Source organism: Juglans microcarpa x Juglans regia, chromosome 3D, assembly GCF_004785595.1.
Source record: "Juglans microcarpa x Juglans regia isolate MS1-56 chromosome 3D, Jm3101_v1.0, whole genome shotgun sequence".
In the NCBI taxonomy this organism is placed as follows: Eukaryota; Viridiplantae; Streptophyta; class Magnoliopsida; order Fagales; family Juglandaceae; genus Juglans; species Juglans microcarpa x Juglans regia.
In genome coordinates, this window is record NC_054598.1 from 3,322,561 (window position 1) to 3,340,926 (window position 18,366).

The window sequence follows — 18,366 nt, forward strand, 5'->3', positions numbered from 1 at the left end:
TAAATTTTAAATCTATATGGTATTTAATTAATTAAAATTATATAAAATGTATATATATAATTTTAATTTTTTTGTAAATTTAAATATGTCTTCTCATTCTTTTTTTTTTAAATATAATTATTTTTTATAATTTCTCTATTCTATTATTTTTTTTCTTAGTTTTTATATCTCAACTCAAGTTTGTGATTTTTTCAACATATATTCATTTTATAAATCTTCAATTCTTCCATATATATATACACATATACATGATATACACTTACATATATATATATATATATATATATGTATTTATTCTATTAGTTGTTAGTTTATATATACATATAAATATTTATATATAATGTATAATTAATTCTAAAATCATACATCGGAATATATCAGTATCGAAACGAAATATTTCGTTTACTACTTAAATCAAAATGATCACGGGTAAGGAATTTAAAACATTGGTTAGCTTGTATATAAATTAATGAGAATTGCTACATCCGTTTTAAAATCATTTTACCGATTTGCTATAACTATTATAATTTATTAAAATATCAATAATTTGTTAACATAACTAATGTAAAAATATTTCACACGAATGAAAATTAAATTTTTTAAATAAATTCTCATTTTTTATTATAATAAATCTTATAAATGATAATCACGCTTGATGACACACGTATTGTTTCTAATAGGACGACAAAAAACACATTGTTTGCGAATTTATGTCTTGTTTATTGAGTTTAGAATTTTTAAAACGAGTTCTTCTGTTAAACATACCCTCTGGTCCCTCCGTACAATCCCGACTCTATTTTACATTACCGATTCCCAAATAGAAATTTTCATTCTAACCAAGAGCTCTAAATTAAAACATAATAAAATTAAAAGCAGAAGGCGAAATCCTCTCTCTCTTTCTCTCTCGGTTGACGCTAAAACTGATGTTGAGATGAGATGGATTAAATTTTGAATAGTAATATGTTGTATATCTCATCTTAGTTTAACTTCGTGGTCATCATTGTCGATTCTTATCTGCTACGTACGAAATCAAAGATTTGAGCATTCCACTGCTGTCCGCCGAACTTCAAAGTGAACTTATTAGGTTGCGTTTTCATCTCAATTCACATTTACAATTTTTTCCTGTCTACACCGCCACCCTCAGCGAGCCGTGGGTACGCCACTGTTATACACGTTTCGTCTTTGTGTTTTTATTACTGATATATGCTTGTGGGGATGGTACAATGGCAGGGAGGGTACATGAGAGGCTTTTTGCAAGCATTTCTTCTTCGACTAATCAAGGAACAACCTTGGTTGGCACTAATCCACAACTCTCAGTAACACCACCACCGCCATATGTGTAATTATACTATGCCCTTCGGTTTATATATATATATATATTATATATATATATATTCTGCTTATGATGTTCGTATCTTTTCCATGTTGTGACCGTGTTCTAGGGGGTCGCCTCTCTTTTGGATCGGAATTGGCGTTGGGCTCTCAGCACTATTTTCATGTGTGAGAACTGGAACCCTTGTCCTTTTCTCAAATTGTCTTACACATTTGTCGATATTGTTTTCCTCTCCGGCACTTTTTAAAAAAATAATGAAATGACAGGTTGCTACGTACTTAAAGGTGGGTTTTTTATCTCCTCTGAGGTATGGACATTTTTTTTTCAAATTTTTATTTTTCTGGTTGGTCTAGTGCACCAGACAATCAAATTACAGTTGTTTCGTTTCTTCCCTTTTCTCTAGGTAGTCGTTTCATAGTTGATAAAAGTTTATGTCATTGAAAGAATGCATAAAATTGTACTCTAGAGTTTTTTCTTTAGCAATTCATATCCTTGCTTTGGTTGATGGCCTTTAGTTGTAGAGTTCTACAAATACCTGGATAAAAACTGTGATCTCTACTCATGCTTTCATACATGACACCCCCACCCACCAGAACGTGTATCAGGTAGTTCAGGAAACTCCTAGTACGGAATCAAACCCAGGATGTCCAAGTCTATAGCTCATCTAAGTCCATCATTAGACCACTAGGTTGCACCCTAATGGGTTCTGGTTGAATTTGAATGCATGAATTGTGCAAAATTTCAAGAGAACGTTGGAACTATTAAAGGGGGTGGGCTTTTTTTCCATGATCCTGTGGAAGGTAGGGAAGCATCTGGTTGGATTCTTCGAGTGCCGGAAGATGTGTGGTGGTTTGGGATTAAGACAATGTATTTGGGGGATTTTCTAGCATAACTTTGTGTGTCAAATTACAGCTGTAGAATATGGGAATGGAAAGGCGTAATTGCTTTTAGACTAACTTTGTGTGCCAAATTGTGGTTGTATTTACTTACCTTTTAGTGGTAGGGTGTAGGGCGTGCTGCCATTTTTTCAAAATGAGAAAGATTACCAAGTCCCTGAATTAATAGAAACGCCCTGTTTGGATTGATATATTCTTTCGGATATGAAAGCTTTTAAACAAGTAAATTTCTTAAAGATGTTCACCCTTGGGATCTTGTGTTACTGAACATCAACGTATATGCCCTTGCCCAACAGAATTCTTTGCCGGATGTATGACACTTGAATATCACAATGTTGTTGGACTCCATGTTGCTTGTAAGCAAGCTCTTCCAAGAATCTTTCACTGCATTGATATGGCCCCTCTGTTAGGGATTGCATTGGAGTAGCCTCTAAAACAGTTTTCTTAAAAGCTGAACTGCCAAGAAGGTTATATAAGTTTGTATTTAAGGTTTGAGGTAGCCTGCAAAATTATGGGTAATGTCTTGAGAAGTTGTGGGTTATCTTCTAGACTTGGTGATCGGTTGGAGTTGGTTTTTTGGGGCTGTGGAAAAGTCCAAAAGGCAAGATCACTGTTGCTGTTCCAAAGATATCTTCTTTCTACTTGGTAATCTGCAATACATAGAGAGAAAGGAATGCAAGAAAACCCAAAATGGTATGCGGATAAGTAAGAACCACAGGCTTGGAAGGGAGCTTACATTTAGAAGTTTTGGTCCAAGTCATGATCTCAAGAATATGTTTCCACGTATTGGTGCTTAAGGGTCAGATATAGGTGAAGATTAGTGTTTTGTTGTTCTTTCTAGCTTTTCAGATCTTTTGCCGTGTTTGTAATTGTTTTCTTTTGAGTTGACATTCCAACAAAGAAAGGTTGTACATGGTCCATAGCCACATATCTCACCACATCTGGTGAAATCTAGTATGCGTGTCATGTATATTTGAATTCATTTTGCCACATTCCAATCCTTCTCTATAGAATTCCAATGTGCTTCCAATCTAATTGCATATTAAAGATATCTAGCTTCATCTATATATATATATATATATTTTTTTTTTTTGTGATTTGATTGACCTTATTACCTTAACATATCAATATATGGTTCAACTCATTCTCTATCTTTGGGAAACCATGACAATAGCTTAAATTTGTAGAAACTGGTGTGCAAACAGGTCAACTTGAATGGATCTCCATTGCAATGCCTTTTCACCATGCCAAAACTCCTTCATTTTCCATGCCAAAACTCTTTGCCGAATAAAATATTTATCTTAGCAGTGTAACCTTTTGCAGCTAAGAACTATACAGAATCAACATGGCAGAACCATAATCCAATCTAAAATGAAAACAAAAATAGTGCCAGTGCGGAGCGTTCGACATCCATTGAGGAACAATCACATATATGTGCACATATGCAGACTGTTGGAGGAGAAAAACTGATATTCTATTCTAGAGGGAGAGAGGAGAGACTATGTCTGAAATTTTTCTAAAGTGGATTACTTCTCAAGTGGCTTGCTTTGAACCAATGCATACATGGGTATTTATAGGCTTGTAGATTCACCTAGCATTTACTCTAATACATGAACTTCCCTAGTACACAAATACCCAAGTACATGAATATCTCAAATACATGAATCTCTAAATACATGAATCTCCAAATACATGAATTACATCTTTCAAGATGAACCTAGACTTTAGTTCATGAATATACTAAAAAACAACTTTATTTAAGTTTATTATTCAACACCCGCCTTTAGACTTAATTCTTGGTAACTCCGAGTAGCATCCACAACTTGTTAAAAGTATCATAATTGAGAGACTTCGTAAAAATATCTGCAACTTGATCATGAGTCTTCACAAATTTGACTTGTACTTCATTCTTGACAATGCATTCTCGAAGAAAATGAAATCTTGTATCAATATGCTTGCTTCTATTATGAAAGACCGGATTTTTCGCCAATGCAAGTGCCGACTTGTTATCAACAAAAATCTCTGTGGCTTCCTCTTGTGGCATGAGTAGTTCCTTCAATAACCTTCTCAGCCAAATTGCATGACAAACACAAGATGTTGCAGCAACATATTCAGCTTCACATGTGGAGAGCGTTACAATTGGTTGTTTCTTAGAACTCCAAGTAAATGCCGCATTTCCCAAATAAAACACAAAACCAGTAGTGCTCTTCCGATCATCCAAATCTCCGGCCCAATCACTATCACTATACCCCACAAGCTTAAATTCATTAGAAAATGAATAAAGAAGTCCATAATCAATAGTACCTTTTAGATAACGTAGAATCCTCTTAGCCGCTTTGAAATGCATTGTGCTTGGTGACTCCATATATCGGCTAACAAGTCCAACTCCATAAAGTATATCGGGTCTTGTGCAAGTCAAGTATCTCAAACTTCCAACAAGACTCTTGAATATTGTGGGGTCCACCTTCTCTCCTTCTTCATACTTGGACAATTTCGCTCCACATTCAACTGGGGTGTTCACGGATTGACTATCTTCCATCTTGAATCTTTTGAGAATTTCCTTTGCAAAACCTTCTTGAGAGATAAAAATTCCATCCTCCATTTGTTTAATCTCAATGCCAAGATAATAAGACATAAGACCAATATCGGTCATTTCAAATTCTCTCGTCATAACTTTCTTAAATTCTCCAAACATGCTTGAATTGCTTCCAGTAAAAATTAAATCATCAACATATATGCAAACAAGCAAAATGTCTCCATTTTCACGCACCTTAGCATAGAGTGCATATTCATGCGGGCACTTGGCGAATCCATTCTCCTGAAAATATTTGTCAATTCGACTATTTCATGCCCTTGGTGCTTGTTTTAAGCCATACAAGGCTTTCTTTAACTTTAGCACTTTATCTTCTTGCCCTTTGACCACATAACCCATAGGTTGCTCTACATAAACTTCTTCCTCAAGGATTCCATTCAGGAAAGCCGATTTGACATCCATTTGATAAATCCTCCACTTCTTTTGAGCTGCAAGAGAAATAATCATCCGAATCGTCTCTAATCGTGCAACAGGGGCAAAGACTTCTCCATAATCAATACCGGGACGTTGGCTATATCCCTTGGCCACCAATCTCGCCTTGAATCTTTCTACTTCTCCCTTTGCATTCTTCTTTACTTTGAAAACCCACTTCACACCAATGGACTTTTGTCCCTCTGGTAAAGTCGCCAATTCCCAAGTATCATTCTTCTTGATTGATTTGATCTCCTCATCCATGGCAATTCTCTACATTTTCTCTTGTACCGCTTCTTCAAAACCTATTGGTTCACAATCGGCAAAGTGACAAAAAAGAGTTAGATCATCACTTAAATTCTCCGTTACCTCATAAAGATCTTGAAGACTTCTCATTCAGGATTGCCTTTCACTAGAACTTCCTTCATAAGAAGATGATGAAGGAGTACTAGGAATTGTTGGTGATTGAGGAGTTGTCGTGAGTTCTTGTACATCATTTCCTTGATCTTCATCTTCAGGGAAGGGAAAGAAATCATATCTTTCATTTTCTTGATCACTCCAATCCCACGAACCTTCTTCGTCAAATTTCACATCTCTACTAATGACCATCTTCTTAGTGCTTGGATTATAAAGCTTGTAGCCTTTGGATCTTTGATCATAGCCGATGAAGATGTGCTTCTTGCTTTTATCATCAAGCTTGGATCTTTCTTCATCGGACACATGCACATAGCAAATACTTCCGAAAACTTTCAAATGGGAAACACTTGGCTTTCTTCCACTCCATGCTTCTTGGGGAGTTGAGTTCTCTACACTTCTTGTAGGACAACGGTTTGATAAGTAAACAGCACAATCAACCGCTTCCGCCCAAAACTCTTTAGGCATCATCTTCGTCTTCAACATGCTTTGAGCCATATTGAGAATCGTTCTGTTCTTTCTTTGAACCACTCCATTTTGTTGAGGTGATCTCGAAACTGTCAAAGCCCGACGAATTCCATGTGCTTCACAAAACTCATTAAATTCATTAGATGTAAACTCACCCCCTCTATCTGATCTCAAAGCCTTAATCTCATAACCACTTTGTTTTTCAACAAGTGCTTTGAATTTTTTGAAAACACCAAACACTTCAGATTTTTCTTTCAAAAAATATACCCATGTTTTTCTACTGAAGTCATCAATAAAGAGGAGGAAGTATCGATTTTTACTAAATGAAGAAGGCTTGATCGGTCCACAAACATCCGTATGAACAAGTTGGAGCGACTCACTTGTTCTTGTAAATGATTCTTTTGGAAAGCTCTTTCGGAATTGTTTGCCAACAAAACACCCTTCGCAAAGTTGATCAGATTGATCAATAGGTGGCAAGCCTTTCACCATCTCCTTTTGAGCCAACAACTTCAATCCACCAAAATTCACATGCACAAGCCTCAAATGCCAAAGCCAAGACGTATCTTTCACACAAGTTTTGAGGCACTTAGCCACATCAGTTTGAATATCAAGCAAAAACATCCTGTTGCTTGTCATGGACACTTTAGCAATCAAATTCTTCTTGTTATCTCTTAGAAAAAGACTACGATTTTTCATTTCAATCTCATAGTCCTTTTCCAAGAGTTGCCCCAAACTCAAAAACTTTTCATACTTGGAACATAATAAACATTTGACATAAATTGATGGCTCCCATTTTTTAACCGAATTAGAATCGTACCTTTCCCTTTGATGGGAACTTTGGACATATCTCCAAAAGTGACATTCCCGCTCACCGATTCGTCAAGCTCTACAAACTTGCTTTTGTCTCCGCACATATGATTGCTTGCAGCATTATCAAGATACCACAAATTCGATTTGTTAGTTTCTTCTCCTTTGTAAGCTAGTAGCAAAGTGGGCTCCGCTTCTTCATTTTCAACGTGATTCGCCTTTTCTTCAGCATTGCTAGGAGAACTCCAGCATTCTGAAGCATAGTGGCCATACTTTTAACAATTGTAGCATTTGATTTTAGACTTATCATATTGTCTCCCATTCTGCCTTGAGTAATTTCCTCTTCCACGACCTCTTGAGGATTGACCTCTTTCTTCATGGTTGGCGTTTTGATTGCTTTGTCCGCCTCTTCTTCGTCCTCGTCCTCTTCTTCCTCTTCCTGGTCCATGTCCGCGTCCTCTTCCTCGTTGACTTCTATCATGCTCTCCTTCCTTCTCTTTTATAGAGAGCTTTGTGGCGAGAACCTGCTCAATAGGTTCTTCCTTCTTCTTCTTGAGTCTCTCTTCATGAGCTTGAAGAGATCCCATGAGTTGATCAACCGTCATCATCTCCAAGTCTTTTGACTCTTCGATAGCCACCACAATATAATCGAACTTTGAATGCAACGAGCGAAGAATCTTCTCAACCACTCAGACATCCTCTAGCTTTTCTCCATATCTCCTCGTTTGATTCACAATGGCTAACAATTTTGAAAAATAATCTGCAATCGTCTCAGATTCTTGCATATGGAGGACTTCGAACTCATCTCGTAGCGTTTGGAGCCGTACCTTCTTCACTTTATCAACTCCTTGATAGGAGTTTTGTAAGATCTCCCATGCTTGCTTGGAAGTAGTGGCATTGGCTACTTTCTCGAACATTGCTTCATCCAAATATTGATGTATGAGCGTGAGAGCTTGTTGGTCCTTCTTCCGCAACTTTTGCAGAGCCTCCTTTTGATTAGGACTCAACGAAGCTTCATCTCTAGGCTCCTCATAGCCTTTCTCTACGATCTCCCATGCATCTTGAGATCCAAGCAAAACCCTCATTCGAATGCACCAATTCTCATAATTTTCATTTGTCAAATGCGGAAATTGAAACGGAAACGTTGAGTTGGCCATCTTCAGGATCTAGAAAAGACTGGCGCTCTGATACCAGTTTGTTGGAGGAGAAAAACTGATATTCTATTCTAGAGGGAGAGAGGAGAGACTATTTCTGAAATTTTTCTAAGTGAATTACTTCTCAAGTGGCTTGCTTTGAGCCAATGCATACATGGGTATTTATAGGCTTGTAGATTCACCTAGCATTTACTCTAATACATGAACTTCCCTAGTACACAAATACTTAAGTACATGAATATCTCAAATACATGAATCTCTAAATACATGAATCTCTAAATACATGAATCTCCAAATACATGAATTACTTCTTTCAAGATGAACCTAGACTTTAGTTCATGAATATACTAAAAAACAACTTTATTTAAGTTTATTATTCAACACAGACTACCTTGAAACCTTGCAGCGAGAAAGAGAAATTGCAAGCATGCAAGATCAAAGGATTCATGCAATTCACCAAATATGTACATGTTTATGGAAGCTCTGATACCTTATTAATGCTCTTAGGATTGCAAACTCTCACAGATTTAACACCGATACACTTGGATGATGTACTTCTGCAGGCTGAATTTCTAGACATACACAAAGTAGCAGATAGATTTTAACCTTGTGCATTTTGTGGTTGTTTGGATGGTGTTGGTTTTTTTTTTTTTTTTTTTTTTGGGGGGTGGGGGGAGGTGATTCTTGGCTCATGTTTTCATGCATTTTTACATGTGAGGTAATTATGCATACATCTGCAGGAGATTGGATTTATAATCAGCTATATGAGGTTCACACCAAAAACAATCTACCAAACCCTATCACCTTTGCATTTGGATTATGGACTTCAATCCTAGAGTTGCAATTAGGTTTCAATACAATATCGCAATAAATGCATCCACACACATGCATTCACGCATATGTATTTATTATATGTTGCAGACTAGATTGATGTTAGGTATCTTGTTTTCTTTTGTCTTTATCAGCAGTTGTGGGATTTGTGTATCATCTCTTCTTCTATGTGACTTAGCTTCGGATCTTCTATGGCCACAACTATATATAACCTGCACTCTTTCCGCATATTTTCTAATTTGCATGGAACTTATGGTTATTCTTTCAGAAATATGCAATGCAACGAGCTTTCAAGACGTTAATGGGACAGATGAATTCTCAAAATAACCAATTCAACAATACAGCTTTTCCTTCAGGGTCACCTTTTCCATTTCCAATGCCTTTGACACCAGTGCCTTCCACCTCAATGGCTCCAGCTGCTTCTAGATCTGCAGTTGCAGTAGATGTGCCGGCGACAAATGTAGAGACTACACCAGCAACTATTGCCATAGATGAAACAGAAGTTAAAAAGGAATCTAAGAAACCTGGTAAGTAAACTTTCTTTTAAAGTTTTGGTAAATAAACTTATTAGCAATAAATTTCAATTTCATAAAAGAATCTATTTCTGCTTCTTGATTTTCACAACTTACTGCATATAGCTATTATAGGTCAAATGCAACTTGTGCATGCCCTTTGGAGATGTTGCTTCTGTTGGACATATAGATCATGCTTTTTTTATATTCTTCCTATTAGAATTATAATGAAACTTGTCCTAACAGATTTTGTAGATGTTTCTCCGGAAGAAGCTGAGCAAAAGAGTCCTTATGAAAGCCTTAAAGATGTCACCGGAACAAGTTCATCCAAGGACACTCAGACTGCTGGGGCGGTATGTAGTTTCTGTCAAGCTTTGGGACAAGGCAGTTGTGGTTTGAATTGATGTGCTAAGATTTAACTATTGGAGCATGTCTGAAGGTTTCCCAAAATGGAGCTGCGTCTAAGCCTGTGGATGGTTCCCAATGGTCCAAATCTACCAGTACCTCTGCTGGTTCTGAGGGCACCCCATCTCCCGGTAAGTAGTCAATTGTATTTCTCATCATTACAGATTGAAGTATATTGTGTCAGGAGAAGCTGGGCCTTCATTAAGGAATTGATGAAGTTTTTTAATAGTTCAAGAAGCAACTTTCTGACAAGATTTTTGTTGTGTAGTGCTATCATATTTGAAACATTGATGAATTGATAAACTTGGTGGTGATTGAAAAACTCAATATGTAGGAACCTGTAAAGTCAAGCATCAATATATCTTCAAAATCAATCCTTGAATTCATTGTACAAATATTAGACATTTTTGCCTCTCTGGAAAGAGTTTGGATGAATTTCTAGTGGTTTTTCTATTTTGATTTCAATTCCAACAACGTGGCATGAAATTTCTGAATGTCAATTTCCCTATTGTATTAGCAAAAGAGGAGAATTTTTTTAGTAATGCAATATTATAAAAGATTGCGTAGTGATGGAACCCAAGTACACAGGATGTATGCAAAAGAAAACACAAACTAGCAAAAGAAGAGATTTTGGCAAATCATGTATTACAATAGATGATTTAAAAGGATATTCTATTTTAAATTTCATTTGTGAAGTTGTTCAGAGCCCACTTGTCATATATATCATCTTTGCAATTACCAGCAGCAGCATGTTGTAAACACCACCACCTCTGCTGCCACCTCATCAGTCATCAGCTCCCATCACTGCTACTAGTAAATACCCTTATTGCCCTCCCATCATATTGCCACCACCATTACCATGTTGTTACTTGAGTTGTCCTACAATTGCTTACTAAGGTATCACCACCACCATTACCCTCATTTAACACCATTTAATCACCTCTACCTTCATTGGCACTGTCACTAAGGTATCACCGTCATCACCTTCAAATCAGATAGTGAGAGTTGCAAACGGAAGGATCGTATCTATGCCCAGAAAAAAAAGAATTATATTTATAGGATTTGTTTTTTAAGGCAATCAAAAAGTTTTATTCATAATAACAGGCATAGCCAAGTACACAACACATACATGAATAATACCTTACTAGGATTTACAAATGAAATAAGAAACTCATGGACATTAAGCCCATTAAAATCTATTGCCCCCGCCCAAAGGAACAAGGTTTTAAAAAAGAAAGCTTTCAGTTTATTCATTGTCTTCTCACGGTCTTCAAAGCTTCTATCATTTCTCTCTTTCACAATACACCAGCACATACATATAGGGACCATCTTCCAAATTGCACAAACATATATATAGGATTTGTAAATCCAAACATTCTGGAAATCTTTTGGTAATTTCAAGGTCTTCATTCAAACCCTATGTTAGGGTGAAAAACTAATTTTGATAGGGACAACACTACTAAATCGTATCACAAAAATAGAATTTGTTCTTCTATGACAATTTTAAATAGATGTTTGTTTCCATTACTTATTGGAACATATCCGCTTTTATTGCCATCCATGGTAATTTGATGCATATCAAATAAATATATTATGTGTAACTGCACATGTTTGTCTGCTTTTTTTTTTTTCTTTATCCAATTAAATGCTATGAATATATGTCCCATGTTGTCCTAGGATCACAAATCTTTGCTGTATTACTCTCAATTTTGGTGTTTCTTAAGATTCACACATTCTAAGTATTTCTGGTTTATATTTCTATAGGAAAATCTATTTTGTCAGTGGAAGCTTTGGAGAAAATGATGGAAGATCCAGCAGTGCAGAAGCTTGTTTATCCGTAATATGATTCTTTGTCTATTTAACAATTTTATGCTTTCTAATTATTATAATAATTTATGTTACCTTGATACTGTGTTTATTTAAATGGAAAAAAAAAAGTATGCCGCTACGGTTATAAGGTGCAAATACGTGGCCTTTGGAACTTTCTACTTATTTGAGACGATAGGATTTATCAGTGGACTGTGGTCATATGCTTTACATTCTACAATTATGCCAAGATGGCTGGTCTAATATTGCAATGCTTTTAGTATGATATAGATAGGTTTCTTCCATTTTTTTTAGAATAAGCCTCATTCACTCTATTAGTTTTCACTTCATATGACTCTTTCTGTTTGTACATAATTAGATCATTGGTCTTGTTTCCTTGTTGTCACGGTTGCTATGACTGAAGTTGCTTGAAAAAAGTTATATTGTAAACAATTAACTTAGGTAGAAATTGGTAACATTGTATCCTCTGCTATGCCTCTATCATCTTGTTTTAGCATATACCAATATTATTGGTTTTGGAACTTAAGTAATTTAGTTTTATTCATATTATTTGCAGTCATTTACCTGAGGAGTTGAGGAATCCTGACACCTTCAATCATAAGTCTATACGATATTTGCCATTTTAAATAATTAAATACAATAGTCTCACTTTCTCTTTTATTTCCCCTTTTGAGAATGGTTGGCCATGGTTCTATTCGGGAAAAAGCCAGTATCTCCATGGTTTAGCCTTTAGAAGTCGGTTTTGTATACAATTGAGTAGAGCCTGACTTTGTTATGATTTTTTTTTTTTCCCGGAAGATCTGATGCTTGCATCTTTGTTTATTAAGTGTTACCACATCATTATCATAGTTGTGGCATGGGATATCGTCCCCTCTTTGTACATTTCCACTGTCTTTTTGTTGCATGCAAATAATTTCTTTTATGTCAATGGTGGGATGAATTTTAAGTATGCTTTACATGGTGTGTTGGACTAGAATTAATTTTGTTGCACCCAATCAAGAGCTTGCGGTTCTAGTTTTTTTATGCAAATGTTATTCTTTAGTCATTATTAAGTGACACTGAACTATTATGCATATTGTTTAATAGGGATGCTACAAAATCCACAATATCGTCAACAACTTGAGGAGATGATGTAAGACCTTTTTCCCCTTATATTCATTTGATATTGTTGTGAAACTGCTGCTCAGTAATGGATAAATTTTGGGAACAACAGGTTTCAACATGCTGTAGTATCTATGTTAATATTGTGATAAAATATGCCAAGCAATCAATATTTTGCTTTGGTCTAAAGGTGTATTGCTGATTTATTATTAATTTATCCCCTTTTTGTCCCTCTAGGCTGCAGTTCTCTGGGTAGTTTTTGTTAAATTCTGATAGCCTACAATATTGTCTAATTTGTTATGGTTCTTAATTCTTCTTCTATACTTGATATTGTTACCAGAAATAACATGATGAGTGAAAATGGTGAGTGGGACGAGCATCTGATAGATTCTTTCAAAAATTTTGATCTTAACAGTCCTGAGCTTAAGCAGCAGTTTGGTAAAGTTTGGATCAAATTTTCACTACTTTATTTTCAATGTTCCATACATTTTGTACAAGCTTTGGATGTCCCATTCATTTTGAATTAGAGTTATTTGAGTCGGATGTTGGCTAGGATTGCATTTTAATCTTCTGGATTTTTTAAAAAATAAAAATAAAAATTCATAATGTACATGAACATATTGATAGATTGTTCATTACCAACCACATAGATAGTCTTTTGATGTTTGCTTATGCTTGTGTTTCTGTTTGCTGATATGCTATTGAATGTATTTCTTTCTAAGTAGTCTGGTTTGTTCTCATCTGTTGCCCCTATATGTTAAACTGAATTTGATCCGATACCGAACAGAATATTCCTGGACACATCAACTTCATAAATTTCAACTGTTCTACGTAACACTATGATGAAATATGTAGATATATTGTTGAACATGGTGAAATTTGCCTTATTTCAAGACGTATGTGATATTACTGATAAAATTGCATCATTCAGTTAGATATTCAAAGCTAATAGTACTGGAGGATAGCCATTATCTTACGTATTTATAATTTGTTTTCTTGGTTGACGATCAGTATTCTATTTAAGCTTTCCTCTATTTAATTCTCAATTTTTTTTTTTTTAAACATTGGGCAGATCAAATTGGGCATTCACCTGAAGAAGCTTTTGCAAAAATCATGGCCGATCCTGAAATTAGACTAGCCTTCCAAAACCCAAGAATTCAAGCAGCGATCATGGAAGTATGTCCTACTCTGAAGCCACTTATTTAAGTGTCATACGAAATCTAACATTCTATTTCTTTTCCGGTGTTCACAGAACCCACTTAGCATTTCAAAATATCAAAATGACAAGGAGGTATGGCCAAACTGTTTTAACACTAGACGGGATTTATAATATTTCTGTCTATATTGCAGTAATCCCCGCTTATTTGACCTGTATTCTTTCATATCCTATTATCTTGGTCAAGGATTATTTTACACTTGCATCTAATGATAAACTTGTTTGCATCACAATTTCGATTCCAGGTCATGGATTTTTTCAATAAAATATCAGAACTCTTCCCTGGAGTGTCTGGTCCTCCTTGACTTTGTTCGTTCATCCAGATTTTCTATTTGCTGGTATAAATAGGCTCATCATTTCTTTTTCATGCCTCTATGGTGGGGTTAAGTTAGAACAAAATCTAAAGCCTGCATGACTGAACATACTTTCTCTTCCTTGTGGCCTGGCCGCATACCGAGATGCTTCTTGCCGCATCCTTGTTCTAAATAGGTACCGGCCAGTCCTCATAGACTGAGTTCACCCTTGAGAGTTCTCTCTCGCCTCATCTCATGGTTAAATATATGTAAATGGTTGACGAGTTTTGGTGATGGCTTCTATGTTGTTTTCTTAGTTGTGATCGGTAGTTAAATTAGTTACTCTCCCACTTTGTTGTATTTAAAATGATCAATTCTGCTCATAGCTTCTTACCTCTTGATGGTATGCTTATAAATTTATAATATACTTCCCCGGATCTGTCTATGCCTCTGTTTTCCAGTCGACGAAGTTTCATGGGAATTGTCATAGGTCCGCAGTATATTTATTTAAATGTTTTTAAACTAATTTACCATTTAAGATAAACAGAAAAATTAAATCAAATATTAAAGAGTTTTAATATTCATCATTTCTACATGCCAATTTTTTTTTCAATTTTTTGTTTTGTTTTATTCTTTTTAAATTAAAATTCTTCTACTCATAATTCATACATTATATATTTGATAAAAAAAAATTAAAAATTAAAAAATTATGTATGATGTGTGATGTGAGGATAATGAATATAATTTCTTAATAGGGCTAGTTTGAATTTAGATATGAGATGAGATGATTTTAGATGAAGATAAAAGTTGAATGAGATATTGTTCGAATATTATTTTTTAATATTATTATTGTTTTAAGATTTAAAAATTTTAAATTATTTATTATATTTTATGTGAAAATTTAAAAAAATTATAATAATGAAATAAAATAAAATAAAATATTTTTTTAATTTAAACGATAATAAATTATCGTGAGTCGTGACCAACGGTGTGTCTATTCTTATTAAAGAGTACACACGTAACTATGATGTGAAGGATTTTATTCTTTTTATTTTTCGTTTTCTTCTTTGATTTGGGAAGGGTGGTAGTTAGGAGAGAGACGACAACGACAACGTCAGCACCTACGTGGTGGTGGTGGTGGTGGTGAGGCGATGGGGGTTTTGTACCTTTTATAGCATTTATTTATCAACCTGTTCTGTGTCTCCTCTCCCTTTCTTTGATTAGACGTTGTCCAGATTTTAGAAATGGGCCAATCAAAAGGGACGATTATTATGATGATAAAATAAGAGCGGTGCTACAGATATTGAAAAGGGTGGAGTTTTTCTGTCGCCTTATTTTATTAATTTCATATTTTTTAAATATTTTAAAAAAAAATATCAATATATATAAAATCATTTTCTTAATTATTAAATAAATAAAAAAATCAAGCGATTATTTTGAACGGTCAAAGTGAGAGGTAAAGTAGTGTTTTTTTATTAAAAATGTGTCTAATCATCAAATAGTGTATTTATATTTTTTATTTTTTTTTCACGTATTTTTTTAATCATCATGAATATTTAAAAACAAAAAATTTACAATTTCATTAAAAAACATTTTTTTATCATTAAATAACAAACAAAAACAAAACTCATTGGAGACACCGTTTGGGTTCCGAATTTGGAATCCAAAGCCTTTCTGAAATGCTGAGGGTGGGATTTGGAAGGTGAAGACATCTGCAATGACAAAATAGCTCATGTAAGAAGAACCTCCTGTCCTTGGACTCATCCTCACTCCTCACTTAGCATTTGGGTTTCATGACTCCCAAAGAGACAATTGGGTCAATTCTTTTTTTAGGTAAACACGATGAAATTTTGAGGACTAAATTCGACATTTGAAGGATGCCAAGAGACATTAAGGTCCGGTTTGGATATAATTGTGATATTAACTCATTTTATCTAATTATTACAATTTTTTTTAAATTCTGAGACAAAGTATAATAAATAATTTCTCTTCTATAAATTTTAAAATAATAATAATATTAAAAAATAATATTTTATTCAATTTTCATCTTTCATTTCATATCAGTTCACTATCCAAATCACACCTAACTCATTTAGCTTGCTATATGGCAACAACATTATTGGGCACACACACATATAAGACAAACGGTCGTTTTATAATTCGCTGGAAGATATAACCGGTTGGATAGCTGAAGATTGAATATTATATAACATCTGATACATTGTTTTTTGTTTTTTTTTTTTAATTTTAAATTTTTGACCTTTATGGGTATATAATATATATTTTTATTTAATTTGCTTATACATAGAGTCAACTAAACTAACGAAATATGGACCGAACTGCCCTTGAAATTGAGTGGGAGGAAATTTCTTTAATCCAATCTATTAAATTGTTTGATGTCCCTCGAGCATGTAAGAAGAAAAACATGTGCTCGCAGTTAATCTTATGGACACGTCAATGAAATTACTTAATCATGTGGTTTTGACATAGTGGACTCCGTGGCATTGTTGAAGTGGATGTCGTTTGGGGTGGGGGTTGGGGGGAGGATTCAGGAGTGTAGTTGGGCTGTCCATTATCCAAATAAAGGGGTTGTCTCCACCACGTGTCAGACAGGCAATGAGGCTGCATCACTGTTCACAAGTGTAGCCGATGTATCTGAAAAATAAAAATCTCAAACCTCCTTTTATTGGGCCGTTATTCTGACTTTCTTTTTTTATAGCGCACTTTGATACTACTTTCGCCAGATACCCGCACATTGAGAGGTTCGACGCAGTGAACTGGCACCGAGACTTGAAGAGTGGAAGGAAGTAGGAACACCTAACACTTCCACGCACGTGACGCGTTCATTCATTGACAAGGAGAGAGGAGGACAGAGATCGAAGGAGCTCTCCACCCAAGCCAAGCCGCCCAGCCGGCTGCAGCCACCGGCCTTTGAGCCACCTTCTAATTTTCTTCATTAAACAAAAAAAAAAACAAAAAGGGGAATAGAAGCCATGAGCAATTGGCGGTGGTGTTTGCCGTCACGCGCGCCACTATCGAGGTCAGGGATTTTGGATCTTTTATATTCGAATTTTATCTTCTCTTTTAACGATTATGCGTGCCCTACGCGTGCCTTCATAGCTAGTGACAGTCATATATTGGCGATTCAATCCATCTTTCGATTGTTATTTTCATATATTTCTTTTTTTTTTTTTTCTAACCAATGATCAACACGAAGAGATAGTGAAAATTTCTTTCAACTAATTTAGACTAATCAAATACAGTACACAATAATCTATTGCGACTTTCAGATATAGTTTTACAGTTTGTTTATCAGAGATATATCAAAATTGTTTTAAGTGACTTCCTTTTATGAGAAATGGATAGGAGGCCAAGTTATTAGCTCAAGATTCTTCTTTATTTTATTTTTTTTGTGTTGTATTTGCTAGTTTAAGATGATTGTTGAGAGCTCCTACCCTATTGAATTTCGAATCTTGTAACCGTTTACTTTATCTAGGACAATGCTAGGGATCTCGTTGGGAGCTCCTGCTCCTTTTTTTTTTCTTCTTTAGTGATTAAGAAATTATTGTTTAATAATATTTTAAATTTTCTTCTTCTTTTTTAAAATATTTGAAAGTATTCAAAAAATTATGTGAACAAAAAAACAAAAACTTAAGTTTTTTTCACATAATTTTTTTAACATTTTTAAATATATTTTTCAAAAAAATTACAATATTATTAAATAACATTTTTTTAATCACTAAGTAAAACAAAAACTAAAAAAAGCGGGAGCTCCCAATGAAACCCTAGCATTTTCTTTTTATCTATGATATGCTTGGTTGAGGGAAAGAGAAAGGAAAAAAAAAAAAAAATTGGTGGTGGTGTTTGCAATCAAACAATTTCTAGAAAGTTGGTAACGATAAAATAATAATTTTTACAAAAGATAGATATCGAAAAAGACAAAAAGAGTTTAATTTTCTATGCTACTTTTTAATTTAATAAAATAAATGTATAAAAATATTTTATAAGTTTATTTAAGTAAATAACTATAGAATAAAATGGATGACAGAAAGATGAATTTTATGTATTAATTATTATTAATTTTTACACCTCATGCTTATCTTTT

The 18,366-nt window shown here is 34.5% G+C and overlaps 1 protein-coding gene across 1 annotated transcript; it reads left to right on the top strand.

Moving 5' to 3' along the window:
• The first annotated feature begins 1,127 nt into the window (after window positions 1-1,127).
• LOC121254194 (protein TIC 40, chloroplastic-like) lies at window positions 1,128-14,706 on the top strand. The gene is made up of 13 exons (XM_041154152.1): window positions 1,128-1,339; window positions 1,443-1,500; window positions 1,600-1,617; window positions 9,176-9,439; window positions 9,500-9,772; window positions 9,859-9,955; window positions 11,589-11,661; window positions 12,208-12,254; window positions 12,738-12,783; window positions 13,093-13,190; window positions 13,825-13,928; window positions 13,996-14,043; window positions 14,214-14,706. Exons 1-13 carry the CDS (start codon window positions 1,224-1,226, stop codon window positions 14,271-14,273), a joined length of 1,302 nt encoding a protein of 433 aa, XP_041010086.1. The 5' UTR covers window positions 1,128-1,223; the 3' UTR covers window positions 14,274-14,706.
• Window positions 14,707-18,366: the final 3,660 nt, after the last annotated feature.

Excerpts from the sequence above, each read along its gene's own strand:
- LOC121254194 (XM_041154152.1), top strand. The coding sequence starts at position 1,224 with ATGGCAGGGAGGGTACATGAGAGGCTTTTTGCAAGCATTTCTTCTTCG. Across the intron at positions 9,956-11,588 it reads TGAGGGCACCCCATCTCCCG|GAAAATCTATTTTGTCAGTG; the intron begins GTAAGTAGTCAA and ends ATATTTCTATAG. Across the intron at positions 12,255-12,737 it reads TGACACCTTCAATCATAAGT|GGATGCTACAAAATCCACAA; the intron begins CTATACGATATT and ends ATTGTTTAATAG.